The 15,778-nt window shown below is 42.1% G+C and overlaps 1 protein-coding gene across 2 annotated transcripts in view; it reads right to left on the bottom strand.

The window, feature by feature from the left end:
* Positions 1-15,778, bottom strand: part of axdnd1 (axonemal dynein light chain domain containing 1) — a 115,652-nt gene that overhangs the window by 49,755 nt on the left and 50,119 nt on the right. For both annotated transcript variants that reach the window (XM_067990517.1, XM_067990516.1), the window contains exons 17-19: positions 11,907-12,141; positions 8,667-8,883; positions 3,483-3,576 (exon numbers count right to left, since the gene is read on the bottom strand). In XM_067990517.1, the coding sequence (XP_067846618.1) occupies positions 3,483-3,576; positions 8,667-8,883; positions 11,907-12,141 (546 nt within the window). The remainder of the gene's footprint in view (positions 1-3,482; positions 3,577-8,666; positions 8,884-11,906; positions 12,142-15,778) is intronic.

The raw sequence follows: 15,778 nt of genomic DNA, 5'->3' as shown, positions 1-15,778 counted from the left end.
TATAATGCTTACTTCCTATAAAAATTTCTTGCAATTCTTTTTGTGTCATGCTTTTGTGTCACACTTGTCACTTTTTTTTGTTGCTGTTTACTTTGAATCAACAAAGTGTAACAAACCAGAAGTTAAGAGGCAGAAAACATGCAGTCAGACCATTTGTGGTTTTCAAGCAATAATAGGCAGACTCATGGAATTCAATTTGCTAAGCACCAGAGGTTCCAGAAAACCACACAATAAAAATTGAATTTGGCTTATTCAAACATTGTAAATCCTTGGCCTTGATAATATATTGTGCATTATATGGCATAACAGCCCTGTTATAAAACAGTGTATCCCCTGGATCACTGTGAGCAGCTCTGGTTTGTAAGAGCCCCCCATGGATACACTGGGGGACTAATTCCATGTCACTACCACCTATTTGCACTTAAAATAATGTGGCAGGTAGTTGTGGCAACTTACTGCCGAGTTGCTGTCTGTCCCAATTTTTGGGCAGACCTCCATCCAGGCAGCTGGAGCTCCTGTCAGAAACAGGCGGGAGGCTCATTAATATATGCAAATTGGGATCAGATATCAAAATTAAGACCCCAATGCCATTTTCCTCCCCTGCCCACTTGAACATAAGAACACAAGAAATAGGAGCAGGAGTAGGCCATATGGCTCCTCTAGCCTGCTCCGCCATTCAATAAGATCACGGCCGATCTACACTTTGTGTCCGATCCCCTTGATTCCGTTAAAGTCCAAAGATCTATCAATCTCAGCCTTGAATATACTCAACGACTGAGCAGCCACAGCCCTCTGGGGTAGAGAATTCCAAAGATTTACAACCCTCTGAGTGAAGAAATTTGTCCTCATCTCAGAAATGGCCGACCCCTTACCCTGAGGCTATGTCCCCTAGTTCTAGATTCTCCAGCCAGAGGAAACAGCCTCTCAGCATCTACCCTGTTAAGCCCTCTCAGAATCTTGTATGTCTCAATGAGATCACCTCTCATTCTTCTAAACTCCAGAGTATAGGCTCATTCTACTCAATCTCTCCTCATCGGACAACCCTCACATCCCAGGAATCAATCTAGTGAACTTTCATTGCACTGCCTCAAAGGCAAGTATATCCTTCCTTAGGTAAGGAGACCAAAACTGTACATGGTACTCCATGTGCGGTCTCACCACAGCCCTGTACAGTTGCAGCAAGACCTCCCTACTCTTGTACTCCAACCCCTTTGCAATAAAGGCTAACATACCATTTGCTTTCCTAATTGCTTGCTGTGCCTGCATATTAACTTTGTGTTTCATATACGAGGACACCCAAGTCCTTCTGAATACTGCTATTTCCTGCTTCCACCCATCAACCATAGACAGTACATCAGACGGAAGCCTCTCCCAGTGAAAATTAAAGGGATCTTTAGCTGCAGTCAGGGAAAGCTGGGTGGAGACTATTTATGACAGGTTGCTTATGAGTTTTGTGCCTTAAAGGCTTCCAAAATGTAATATATTTGCTTCTGTAGGTTCTATGCACCGGATTCCTGCTGCTCTAAGGTTTTAATTGTCATTCCCAATGGTTATCACTCTCCCCTTTAAGATGCTCCTGCGGGCCTTAACATTTGTTTGCCCTGCCCAATTTCCCACCTCCAGATCAGCAAGTTGCCTGTTCTGGAGCACATTTCATGCTGGCAACTCGCTGACCACATTATAATGAGGACCCAAAATCAAATGGATCAGGTTCCATTTCACTCCTACAGGCAACGCATACAGGAAATGCATGTTACTTATAATGGGGAGGAGGGGGGAGGCTGTACCACACCTGTACTGGGAAGGGAGGAGTCTCCATACCTGTACTAGGTTGATCTGATTGGCTTAAAGTAAAACAGAAGTAAATCAATTAATAATGAAAGGAAAAGCGCAACGGAAAATGCATTACAGAAAGTAAATATATACATTATTAGAGACACTGATTTATGGTGATTAATGATGTCAGGCTGCACCTTTATTACCGAGTATTGTGGGAGTGTCAGTAGTATTTTCAGGCTTAAATTTCACGATTGAGCATATATTTTCACATAATGGGTTGTTGGATAAGGGGAGGAAGATTATATGCTCTAATGGAAAACGTATTGGTATGTGTTAGGTGTTGGGAATTAAAGCAATGTTAGTTACAAATGAATTAATGTAAAATAAATGGTAGAGAAAAATTAAATTGAAATTGAAATTAAACTAATTTGAAATATCTGATGAAACTGTATATTGGAAGCTTTTGTCTAATTGTAGAAGTTTTGGAATAAAGAGAATGGCAGTTAAAATAAATTAATGTGAAATATATCAAATATTATGTTAAAATACAGGCAAATAATCTGGCTCTTGGACAGCGCTGCTGGCGCCAATGCTCCAGCACTCCACGCACCTCTGCAGGATTGAGCTGATGTTACCTGATAACCAGAGATCCACTCATTGAATAATTCTCTGGTGCTCTGGGTGCATCAACCTTGAAACGGCAGGGCTGGAATTTCGGACATCAACAGCTAGTAAAAGGGCTGCTGGTGGCCTATTCAACTCCAGGAGACTTTTCCAGTGTGATAGGGAGAGGCGCCGGGCAATTGGACAGTGGTACCATGGCTGCTTTTTTAAAAAATAGGGCATTCTCTTCAATTCCTTGTTTTGAATGCAAAGCACCTCTAAGTTGTGTAGCAAGCGTTGACCTTCCACGTCTGATCAAGTTGGAAGCGGACGCACAATGCACTGATCAGATTGTTGGCCCCACAATGTGTAATTTGAGAAGATTCATCTTTTATATAATGTGAGTGCTAAATATAATTTTAAGGAGTATTTTGTATACAGATATAAAGAAGATTGAATAGAATTTTATATTTCTACAAATGTCCGTTGTGCACGAACCTTCCCCTACCATTCCCCCTATGCTCCCATCCCTGTCCCGTCCCTCCCACCCTATGCTTCCTCTGCCCCGCCTCCCCTCTCTGCTATTCCCATCCCCTGTCATCGCCACTCTAATACGCCTTCCTGCTTTCCAACACCCTCACCCACCCTCCACTCCCCTCTCCCCTGAGGAGTCAGTCATACTTGGTGAGATCACCACAATCTGACTGACATTTGCTCGCCCTTTCAAACCACTTTCTGGCATCTGACAGGTCACTGCTAACCACACAATTGTTAATGTATTTTTCGTCATGCGGTGGGCAGGGTGCAATCTCCGTCCTCCCGGTCCAACTCTGCAGCCAGTCTTCCCACTCCCAGCCGGACTCTGTAACCAACCTCCTCCATCCCGGTAAGATAGACAACCACTCCTTCCATGCACCAACTTGACCCTGAAGCCAGCCTTCCCGCTCCTGGCTAGAATCCGCAATCTCCCTTCTCCTGGTGAACTCTGCAGCCAGACTCCTCACCCCTAGCTCGACCCTGCAGCCAATCTCCTCACCCCTAACGTGACTGCAGCATGCCTTCGCGCCCTCCTTTAACTGAGCATATGTCCAATTGCTTACCTGCTGTGCGAGCTTGGTGTCCTTGTGGGTTATCATCTTAAATACTGCCAACAACCAGTCTTGAATCATCTGAATCACTTCTCCAAGTTCCAGGCTAGAAACAGGAAAATAAGGAAGTTTTTTATGTTTCATAGTAGAAAACAATAATATCGTTTCAATTTGCTTACTGTTTTATCAATAGAAAACAATATTTTCTCCCCATATTTGTTGAAACTTGGGTATTAGACTCACCCAATTTAACTTACTACCCCCAAAGTGGTACAGTGCATTGCTCTAATAATGCATCAGACCACAGAGCATTGGGATTGAGGTTTGATTCAAAACCCACTCTGGTGAGTTCATTATTTGATCTGAGCTGCACTGCTTTAGGAAGCCATTAAGCACAGAGCAGGCACCTCCTCACAGCGGCATAAATGCCAATCATCAGATTTCACATTGACAATCAACATCTTGGAGGTCGAGTCAGTATGTCAGCATTTGTTGACAACACAAAAAATCAGCACAGACTGGGCCCTCTACGCTAATTCCTGCTTCCACTCGCATCTGGCTGCTACAGGCCCCGTTCCTAACGCTAATGGAAATGATTCCACCCTTTGTATATTGTACACAGGAATTCTTATGAAAACAGGGAACCTTGCCTAAAGTATAAAGACACCAGAATTCACTGCCATTAGCATTGTGTGGCATTGAGGAGAGGGGGATCTGGTTTGGTCTATTAGCAGCAGGACTCCAGTAGGAGCAGACTCGGAGGGGGTATGGGTGGCAATCAAGGAAGGTGAAAGGGAGAAATGGATGGTAATAAAGGAGAGGGGAAAGGGGGGAAATGGATGGCCATGAAGGGGAGAAGAAAGTGGACTGTAGCTAGATGTTGTGCTTTGGGTAAGAGAGAAAGGAGAATGCCATCATTGACAGGGGGGAAGGGGAAAAATGCCAGATTGAACTGAGGGGGAGAGGGAGAGGGTGGCCAATATGGACCAAAAGCATTGAAGGAAGAGAGAGAGTCTCTGCAAAAGGTTGAGGAGTTGGATGGAGTACAATGTCTCTGTAAACTTGGTCTGGGTGTGGGAGAGTGACTGTTGAAATATTTTGAGAAAGTGATGGTCTGGTTAGTTTGTTTTTCCTTTTTTTGATTAATAATCTATTGATTGTGTACAAAAGTGCTTAAAATAAACTAGAATGCACCATTATTAATGTAAAAATTCAAAATTTTCCAGGGAAGTATGCCTGACTTCCCATGAAAGGCATTCATCATTTGCATTTCTACCTTCTGGTTTACTTCTCATATACTTGTTTTTTCCTCCAAGACAAGTGAAGGAATGTTGTGGCTAATTCCATGATTCCATACGGTGCTTGTAGGGAGTCCAAATTGGCAAATCACAGGCTGTGGGCCCATGACTGCCCGACCTGCACTCTCTGGCTGCACCTGATCATAGATCACTCTTGTTGCGTTTACTTGCAGCTCACGTTACAAAGCCAATGTAACAGCTTGTTTTTGCACGTTATGGGCTTATAATCAAGGCTGTTGTCAAGTTGTAAGCTTTTTGGGGGCTGTCAGATTTTTTGAAGCAATTGGTCAGCTTTTGCTAGTTTTGTAGGCTGGTATTTATGCAGGGAAAAGGAAAATTCAAGGGGGAAATCATTCCCGAGATGGTTTTGTGCACTTCCCAGCTCAGGGTAGAGATTTGGGAGCAGGTTACCTGCTCATTCACTTCAGCCAGGCAATAAATGACCTGAAGGGGCCAAATGAGTCTAGTAAGGAAATGAAGGGATTTTGTCCCTTCAAGAATAAATGGCCAATCCTAAAATTTTTATTTTTTGTGCTCATGTCAAATGACATCAGTGATGAGCACTAGAACACTTTCTATTTGGGACATCTAGGGGACGATAATTTTATAATTGGCACCTGTCGCACTGAGAGATATTGGGTGTTGCCTCCTTGTATTATTGAGCACAGATGCACTATGTGTCCCCGAAGGCAGGCCTAAAGCACTGCTGGCACTCAAAATCTGCGCACAAAACTCATTAAGAGCCTGAAATACATTTGAATGAGGCCAAAGCCCCATAATATGACTGGAGCGTGTGAGCAATACTCCAGTTGCTCAGCACTCATTAAAAACAGGTGCTAAAGGGAGACCCAAAGTAATAAAAACAATTTCCTTGGTGGTACTAACTCAGCCACCCAGTTTACTTTCTCTTATACTATTAGGCCCAAAAGGCTGCTTTTTCCTCTAGCAAGGTGCTCCTCCCCCCATCAAAAGATCTTTCTTCCTTAGATGCCAGCAGCTATTTAGGCTGCTGGTGCCCAACGTCCTGTCGTATTATACTTGGAGTACACCCAGTGCAGGCACTGCCACAATTCCATAATCGGCCTCCTAGTGTTCCTTAGTCAGGTAAAACTTCCTCTAAGCCTGCATAACAATGTACTTTAATCTCAGTTTCAGAAGAAGACCCTCCACTCAACCAAGCTAAAGTTTATCATATCCTCAGACTCTGATTCAGATTGCCAGTTTTGTGCTGTGAGCCCAAGCCCACCAGAAACCAGACCACTCCAAAGCCGAAAGACGTTCATTTCACTCCACTGGATTCAAACCCATTTCCAAGGGTGAGGTAACAGAGGTAATCATTTTGAAATGTATGATCAGAAATCACACAAGCAGTACGATCTATGGCTGCAAGGACAGGACAATCAAACCAGTGTTGAATGCTAACTATGAATTAGGTAATGCAGAAAGATGTGGTTTGTCACGTAGGAAGGTTTGAATAAAAGGTTTAAAAAGTGGGTGTTGGAACAGATTCTTGGGAATTCAAAGGTCTGGCCAACCAAGTACACCGAGCTCAGAACTGTAATGTGTTTTGAATTTCCCGGCTAAAACGCACAAGGTTTTGTTGTAATTGTTGCTGTTAAGTGTATGTTTAATTATTGTCAATAACAATTATTGTATGCTTAATTAATCTGAGAACCTCTACATTCAATGCTGTGAACCCTATTAATTTGAGTAACTTATAAGAAAGAACACCCATCCCCTAACATGATGTTTAGCTAAACAAATGGGCTTTTCTCACAGCGGAATATGTTCTCTTGTTTACTGTCACACAAGGCTGTCTGTGCTTCTCAGACTTCCTTATCCTCTTATGCAAATTATGTCACTATCTGGTTACACTGCAGCTCTGTGTCTGAGTTTTGTATTTCTACTTGTAAAAGTGTCAACTTGCGTCATCTCACAACTCCAAAGTAGTCACCCATACGTCTGTAGACAAACACAACTAACAATTAAATTATTTTCTCTGTGGCTCCCATGATAGCTTAAAACAGTAAATATACTATTCATTATAGTTGTAAACAATTTTACAACACCAAGTTATAGTCCAACAATTTTATTTGGACTATAACTTGGTGTTGTAAAATTGTTTACAATTGTCAACCCCAGTCCATCACCGGCATCTCCACATCATATTCATTATAGAAGTGAGCCACAGACCAGTTTGCACTGAGTTAGCTGGTCTGAGTCTGGGTGGGAGGATTACTATTAGTTGTCGGAATTCTCTTGTACAGATCCCAATTGGACATCCTTCACGTGCAAGTCAAGACAGTTGGTGTTGGCAAGGTATTTGAATGTAGAGGTATTATAGACCAGACTGATCTGGTCTTCACCTGACATCCACACATTTTGACACTTTCCAGCACGGATCATTGGATAACAATCAGGAACAGGAATCTCTTGTCTTATTTTCTCCTCTTTTCTGTAGGGCACTGAGATCAATTGTACTGTTATCCTGGCTGAGATCAGTTAACCCAACATAGACTGGGAACTGAACCTGGAAAGTTCCTGGCTCAATATCACACTGATGGTAGATTTACACCTATACCATTTGGGGAAGTTGTGGTCAGAATAATGTTTAAGTAACATAAAGCTTGAGTAGCTAGGTGGTGCAATGGCATAGCCGTTGTTGAGAAGATCAATGCATTGTGTCATATAGTAGCCCACGTTCATAATTCTACACGTACTGATTTCCAATCTCAGCCAATACTACATTGGCAGAAGCCAAATGCTCGCCCACAGGAGGGACAGGAAATCAGAAGGAAAGTCAATTGAAAGAGCTATCATGCAACACTCGATGCCTGGCTTCAGAATGCACTGAAGAAAGCCTAGGAGTAGGGTTTGGACCTGTGAGACCAGACAGTGCATACCATTACCAGAAGAAAATAGAAAACAGGTAGGAGAATCTAAATACCTTTAAACAGTCAGCCAGACCCACTGGTTTAAAGTTAGTAAATAAATCAAATTTCATTTGACATCATGATGTTCTGGGACTTCTTTTAAACCAGTGTTTTGGAAATGGCATTCTGTGATTAAATCTGTTTATGATTAAGCCTACTTATTTATACGAACATACGAATTAAGAGCAGGAGTTGGCCATTCGGCCCCTCGAGCCTGCTTTGCCATTTGATAAGATCATGGCTGATCTGATTGTGACCTCAACCCTACTTTCCCATCTACTGACTACTACCTTTGACTCCCTTGTTAATCAGGAATCTATCTAACTCAGCCTTCAAAATATTCAATGACCCTGCCTCCACCGTTCTCTGGGGAAGGGAGTTCTACAGACTCACAACCCACATCTCCGTCTTAAATGGGAGACCCCTTATTTTTAAACTGTGGCCCCTAGTTATAGTCTCTCCCACAAAGAGGAACATCCTCTCAGCATCTACCCTTTCTAGTCCCCTCAGGATCTTATACGTTTCAATAAGATCACCTCTCATTCTTCTAAACTCCAGTGTATACAGGCCCAACTTGTCCAACCTTTCCTCATAAGATAACCCCCTCATCCCAGGGATCAGTCAAGTGAACCTTCTCTGAACTGCCTCCAAAGCAATTATGTCCTTTCTTAAATGAGACGACCAAAACTGCACACAGTATTCTAGATGTGGTCTCACCAATGCCCTGTACAACTGTCGCAAAACATCTCTACTTTTATATTCCATTCCCCTTGCAATAAATGACAACATTCCATTTGCCTTCCTGGTTATGGTTACCAAGTCAATTCTGGTTTTGTTGCATAGGATTCTAGGATTTTTCATCAGAGTTTTGGGAATTGCACTCTGTGACTCCATTCATTTTTCTGAGAAAACCGTTAACCAGTGATCTTGAAAATAAGTAGATGAATCTGTGCAGTTGGTAATACCTGACATAAGGCTGCTTATTCTTTCTCTCTTCCTCGGTTTGAGGGGTTGCTGCCAGCTTCACTGCATCTTCCAGTAGGTTTATCAAAGTGGGAAACTGCTCGTTAAGCTTCAGCAAATCAAATTCTACCGATCCTATATCTTCCATATTGGCAAAGTCGAATTTAACCCGGCAGGATTCAAGCATGTCTTGTAGCTTCATTAAACACCAAGCAGTGCCTGTTAAAATGACTGCAGGTAAAATTCTCTGCAATATTAATAATAATTCTGTGTGTACTATGAACTGAATTGAAATTGCCTGAGCTCATTTCATATAGCATCCTTACAATTGGTACAAAGAGGAAGCTTTTGTTCCATTTGTGTAGCCTGAGTCAAACCCAAATCAAAGCGGTGAAAGAACAGTGCTCCAATTCACTGCATTACCTGATCCCTATTTTGTTGTAACATATTCAAACTGTTATCAAAACTGTTAATATCAATGTACTTAAGATCAAGATCTTAGAGTAGATCAAAATATTAGGTGCCAGTCTTGGCTCAGTGGTAGCACTCTCGCCTCGAAGTTAGATGGTCGTGAGTTTAAGCCCCACTTCAGAGACATAAGTAGATAGTGCGGGCTGACGCTTCAGTGCAGTACTGAAGGAGTGCTGTACTGTCGAAGGTGCCATCTTTCAGATGAGATGTTATACCGAGGCCCCATCCGACTTCTCAGGAGGATGTAAAAGATCCCATGACACTATTCAAAGAAGAGCAGGGTGCTCTGGCTAATATCTATCCCTCAAGCAACATCACTAAAACAGATTATCTGGTCATTGTCGCATTACTGTTTGTGGGCTGTGCACAAAATGGCTGCTGTGTTTCCTACATTACAACGGTGACTACACTTCAAAAGTACTTCATTGGTAGTAAAGTGCTTTGGGGCTACCTGAGGTCGTAAAAGGCACTATATAAATACAAGTGTTTCTTTTTAGAGTACAGATAAAGATGGAGCAATAATCTAAACACTATGAATACGTTATGCAATTATTTTTTGGTTATTTTTACTGTGCTTACAACCGTATGGTGCTCAGTTGATGAGTATATTCAAGAATGAGATCGATGGATTTTTGGACACTAAAGGAAATCAAGGGATATGGGAATAAGGCAGGAAAGTGGAGTTGAGGTATAAGATCAGCCATGATCTTATTGAATGGCAGAGCAGGCTAGAGGGGCTGTTTGGCCTACTCCTGCTCCTATTTGTTATGTTCTTATAAATGGCAGTCCAGGTGTTAAGTTACTTTAAATGATGTTAACGCCAGTTTTTCTTTTCGCAGTAGGATTTAACACAGCAATGAATGTCTTATGCCTATGAACTAAAATATTCGCTGAATACTTATTGGCAGGGGATGGGAGGAGGGAAGGGGAGGCAGATCAAACTTAAATCATGTTGCATACTCTAAATTTTAAAATACTGTAATCCACTAGTGCTCCTGACCATGGTACAGTACCTAAGGTTTCTCTTGTGCAACTCCTGACATCCATTAAAGCCACATTGGCAGAGGTCTGTGAGCAGAGCACCTGCCTACTGACAGAGTTAGATTTAAGTACAAAAGCCAGAAATCCATTTGGTTTCTCATGGCCAAATTCTGGTAATTCTTTAGTAAAAGGAAGGAATGTCCATATCACCGAATTATTAGTCTCGGCATGTTGGTGTAGGAAAGCACCTAGCAGCAAACAGATGGTTCTTTACTAGAAAGCCCAAGTCTGTCCAAGATTTAAATATTGCACACATGGGGAGTTGTTGGAATTCTTCTCAACACACCTGTACAGGGTCCAACAGATAGCTTGTCAGCTGATGGGCAATCCCTCTCTCATCTTTGGCCTCCAACCTTCATCTCCTTGTTCCACTCTTTATTTTATTAATACTGCTATAAGTCAGTGCTCTACTAAACTTTCCTCTTTTTGTCCATCTAAAATACAAATACATCTTCATGATCTTTTTCTCCCTACATCCTCACTATATTGAAATGAAGACTCACCACACAGTCTGCTAATCTAATTCTTTTCCAGGTTCTCAAAACTGTAGAACTCCTTAACCCTCTTCAGTCGTTCCTTCTTGCTATTATCTTTAGGTTTTTAAAATCCAAGCTAGGTATTACCATATCATACTATTTTCCAATTTTGTTACCAGTAATATGGACCCTGGTACTTCATCTTGGTTTCTCAAAAAAAGGCATGAGAGGCGAAAAATGAAACGATGGGGAAGCCCAACAGAAAATGATGGGAGAGGGAGAATTACCAGAGATATATCAAGGACTGACAACGCTTACTTTTGTTCATTAGCAATAATAAACTCTATTCTTCTCCTAACTTAGATGGCTTACAACTCTCTGTTCACATCACCTGGGGTGATAAGTAATTAAATGGAAATCATCCATTGGACTGTTGGGCTATGGACTATGCATTTCAGTATGTTGTGCAGGGAAACTAAAGGACATGCAGAATTTATCAAGGATTCAATTTCCCTTTTTTTGAGTATTTTCTCCCCTACTTTAACTTTGTCTCCTCATGCCATATCCTGCTTAGGAGAGAAGGCCTAGGCAGGTGATCCTGTTCATGGGCTTCTACCGACAACACTTCATACTGGCCATCTGGATGTGTGCAATAACGATCAGCACTTCTGTGTGTTGGTGCCCAAAAGACCTGTGCCTATTGGGAGAAAAATAGATTTAAATGGTGGGGAAGCAGGAAAGGGGAAAAAAAAACTTTGCAGATCTTGTTTTCCCAAAATTTCACATCAAACACGATCACGTTAAATGGATATAGACTAGGTTAAAGGTAAGCAGATAAAGAATAGATTGAGTCCCACCATTGTTCTTCACGAGAGCCAAACAGGATCAGAATATTACAGTAAAGCAAATGGAGCTGTATGATAATGAACAATGTACAATACCATCTCTTGACTAAACTCATTCTAATAACTTGTGCTCCATTGTTATATGCAAGAAGCCTCATGTACAAAAGCTGATGTATACTTGTACGATGGTGAAATTCCTGTTTTGGATGCTTCGCCTACAGCTTTCAGAAAGCATGCGGACCAAGTGATTTTTCTGTGAGGGCCATTCATTGATGGTCCCTTTGGCTGACATTAATTGAACTGCTGATAAGAAATCTGAGGTAACTCCTTAACCTTCAGCTGTAGATATTCCATAAAGGCAGGAACCTTTGAATGGAAATATGTGTACATAAAATAATTCCAGTAATACCGTTTTCCCCTGTCAGCATGATGGTGTATCGTTCAGAGAGTGTTTTCACAGTGCTGTTTAATTCTTCCATTCTTATCTTCTCAGGAATTCTCTCATCAAAGGACCACCGGTGACGTTCAAACAGAGTCAGGCTGAGCTCTGTCCAATTGCTTTGCAGTTCGACTATCTCCAATAGGGTTTCTTGAGTAGTTAAGAATAATGAACCCTCATATCGTTCATAATCTTGAGTAATCATCTAAAGTATAAAAAAATTAGAGTCCACTTCAGAAAAATTAGAAGAATTTATTCACATTTCTAATTTACACAATATTTTTCTTGCAGACCAAGAATGGATTACCTCAGCTGTCACACTTAAGTTTGCATGTACATGCCATTGATTGAAGTGTCATAATGGAAAATAAAGTACAAAATGCTGTGACAAAATATAGCCGACCCTAATAATTCTAACCTGTTGGTTCCTAGTAAAGTTAGGGGACTCAATCCTACTGATGTTTGAGCCCCTATACTGACTACAATTGAATGCATACCACGTTCATGCTTTGGGATTTATGATAATGTTTTCCCTCATGGAAAGGTTTTGGGATTGAGTTATGTTTAAGTATTGTGTTTTTAAAACAGAGTGAAATTGCACAGGTTTAAAAAAAACCACAGGCTGTCAGCATTGAAGATGTGCATTAAGGTTAAACGAGCCAGTTTGTGGTATGTCATGGCTCACAGTCTATTTCACACTGAGACAATGAGGCTCAAGGAGGTAGAGGGGGAAGGGCGGGTTGTTGGTGTCATTGGCAGGCCTAGTGGTGAATCACCAACAGGGAAATAATCAGTGGGACAGCCCTCCAACTGGCTGGGTACACAGAGAGGGTAACGGACAAGGAAGACATTCGGGGAATAAGCAAGCTAAGTCTAGGGAGGAAATATGCCCTAGCAAGGGGAAACTCACTCATCTCAAGCCCAGAGATGGTCAGAATCAGAAAGATTGACCAGGAGAAGTTAAGGAAGCCCATTAATAGGGATAGTGTGGCATATTTTTATTATTTTTCTTGTTCTCGGGGAGGGTTCTGGAGTTCATTGAATCGGAACTAGTGCTCTGTACATTCACTTGTCTATAAAATAAAGCAGCTTTGTAACTGTCCTTATCTCATTAAGTGTTTCTCAGTCCACCTTTGCTGGAAAAGCACATATGAGGGCACGTGTGAAAGATACAACATCCAGTTCAGATCACAGGGGGTCCTATTATTACACCACCAGGTTACACTATTGTATAATTAGGTATTGGGCATTACAGGCACACTCCAATATGCAAGATACTCTAGGCACTAAATTGGGCCGTGTAGCGCTCGTTGTTTTGGCGCTACACGGACTCTCCGACATCCAAGATGGCGTCTTGGATGCGCACGCACATTTCCAGCGTGACGTGCGCCAGACACCATCTTAGTATAGGAGTTAGCACAGGAGCAGATAACGTATGCTGGAATCATGTAAAGTAGGGAGAAAATGGCTTCAAACAGTGTGCAACGCTGATTTAAAGCAATAGACACCATTTTGGGACTTAACATTTAACTCAACGCACAGTCTTAACCCCAATCATCTGAACATGTCTTAGAGTGCGTGGAGAACCCCCCCACTGGCGCTATTTAAAGGGACCATGCAGGATTTACAGATTAGTGGCTGGATTATTGCTTCTGGCTGCCAAGACATTTGTAACTGTTTTTGGAGGTTTCCTATACTTGAATACTAGGGCTAGGGAACATAGCCTAGCATTTAGAGCCAGGACGTACAGTAGTGAAGTTAGGAAATGCTTCTACACGCAAAGGCTGGGAGAAGTTTGGGAAGCTCTTCTGCAAACGGCAGTTGATGCTAGTTCACTTGTGAATTCTAAATCTGAGATTGGTAAATTTCTGTGAACCAAGGGTATTAAGGGATATGGGGCTAAGGCAGGTACATGGAGTTAGGTCACAGGTCCACCATGATCTCTTTGAATGGCGGAACAGGCTCTAGGGACTGAATGCCACTGCCACTTGCTGCCTACTGATATGCGCTACCTTCTCCTGCAAGAAAGCCGAACGTGTATCTGGGTGATGTGCCTTTCATGTATGAATAGCTGCCAGTGTGTGTGGCCTGTGAGTTGTGGGTCGGCAGCTTGCAACAGTGGTAATGTGTGAGGGTGAGAGGAAGTATCTGATTGGTAGAGTTGAGTATTGATGGAAAGAGTTGTTGGTATGTGGGTGTTGGGGGGTTTAGTGTGTGGAGTAGTGGATGCGGCTAGTGGTGCAGTTGGTAGGAGGTCCCACTTGACAGTTGACCTCACTCACCTTGACCCACTCATATCAAAGCACTGAACTTCTTCCTGCACTGCATCCATGTTCATGATGCTGCGTGCCTGGCATTGACTTCGTCCCCTACTGCCTCCCACTGCCTTTTGGGTAGATGTGTGGAGGGCCACTTGCCCGCTTCCCACCCCCTGCGGATATAGGATGTCCCTCCTTCTGTCCACCTCTTGTACCAAGGCTTCTGGAGCATCAGCAGAGACACTCTCACAGACCTGGTACAAACTCAGATTGGCAGATTGGTGAGATCTGGCATGCAGATTGGAAGATGTGGGATTTAGTGGTGCGCAACCTTTATTCAATGTTTTAACATAATTCAACAGTGTGTAAACATAGAGACGGGACCTGCATCTGTGCTTTACGTGTGCGATCGCTGATCTCCGTTCAGACTCTGTGCAGACAGTAGACTGTTATTTTCAGCAAATAACAGTCTACTTTCAGGGATTTCGAACAGACAGCCTGCCTTTAAGAGATTGGAGCTCCCCCTGCTGATGGAAAGTGCAAACTGCATGGAATCCTCGTTCAACATTGATTTCCAACGCAGATTGCAGGTAAGTCCCCAGGCCTAACGAAAATCTCGTCCTGCCTGCACAGGGACCATTGAGCGCGGGATAATAGCGGATCATGCTACCCCCGCCCTAAAACAGGCCCTATCCAATTTTTCCCTCTCTGACTGCTAATGGGAGAGAGCAGCAAACTGAAAACTTATAATAAAATATTTTTTATTGTGGTTATTACAAGGATACTTTTCACATCTAACAATTTTATAAATAAGTAATTTTCTGAATTATTTTCACCCCTTCCCCAACTGGGTTCCCTTTCATCAAGATCATTCCTGACCAAGATGTCAAAAGTAAACAAAAACTGCAGTGTCCATAGGAAAGAGAATTTTTCAGCATTTCTATATTCAACCCACCAGAAAGTTTTAACTTAAGCCAGCCATTGTTCTGATCACCATGGAAAGAAATTTTTTCACATTTTAGAGCTGTGTGAGCTTCACAAAGAAGTCGGTGATGTACAGAACAGCCCTCTTGTTTATGATATGGGACAAGAAACACATTTATAATGCTTTTGTAACTGAGTCAGAAGGTCAAAAAAACTATGAAACAGTGATGCAAAGACTTGATGAATACTTTGGTTCCAAAACTTAAAATAATTTACAAAAGGGGATTTTTCTATTGGAACAGTCAAAAAGTGGGTGATTTGAATAAGTATGAGCTGGTCAAAGAGAGTCAGCATGGATTTGTGAAGGGTAGGTCATGTCTGACTAATCTAGTTGAATTCTTTGAGGAGGTCACTAACAAGATTACAGGGCAGCGTCTATGGGTGCTGTCGATACGGACTTCCATTAGGCTTTTGATAAGGTTCCACACAAGAGATTATTAGCAAAAATGAGGGCATATGGAATTGGAGGCAATCTTAAGACATGAGTTAAAAATTGCTTGGGGAGTACAAATCAGAGGAAGTCACGCTCAAACTGTATTGTGCACTGTGAACAGTTCTTGTCACCAAGATACAGGAAGATCATTCAAGCACTGGAAGCAA

The sequence above is a fragment of the Heptranchias perlo genome, chromosome 9, assembly GCF_035084215.1.
Source record: "Heptranchias perlo isolate sHepPer1 chromosome 9, sHepPer1.hap1, whole genome shotgun sequence".
In the NCBI taxonomy this organism is placed as follows: Eukaryota; Metazoa; Chordata; class Chondrichthyes; order Hexanchiformes; family Hexanchidae; genus Heptranchias; species Heptranchias perlo.
This window is presented reverse-complemented; position numbering and strand designations above follow the sequence as displayed.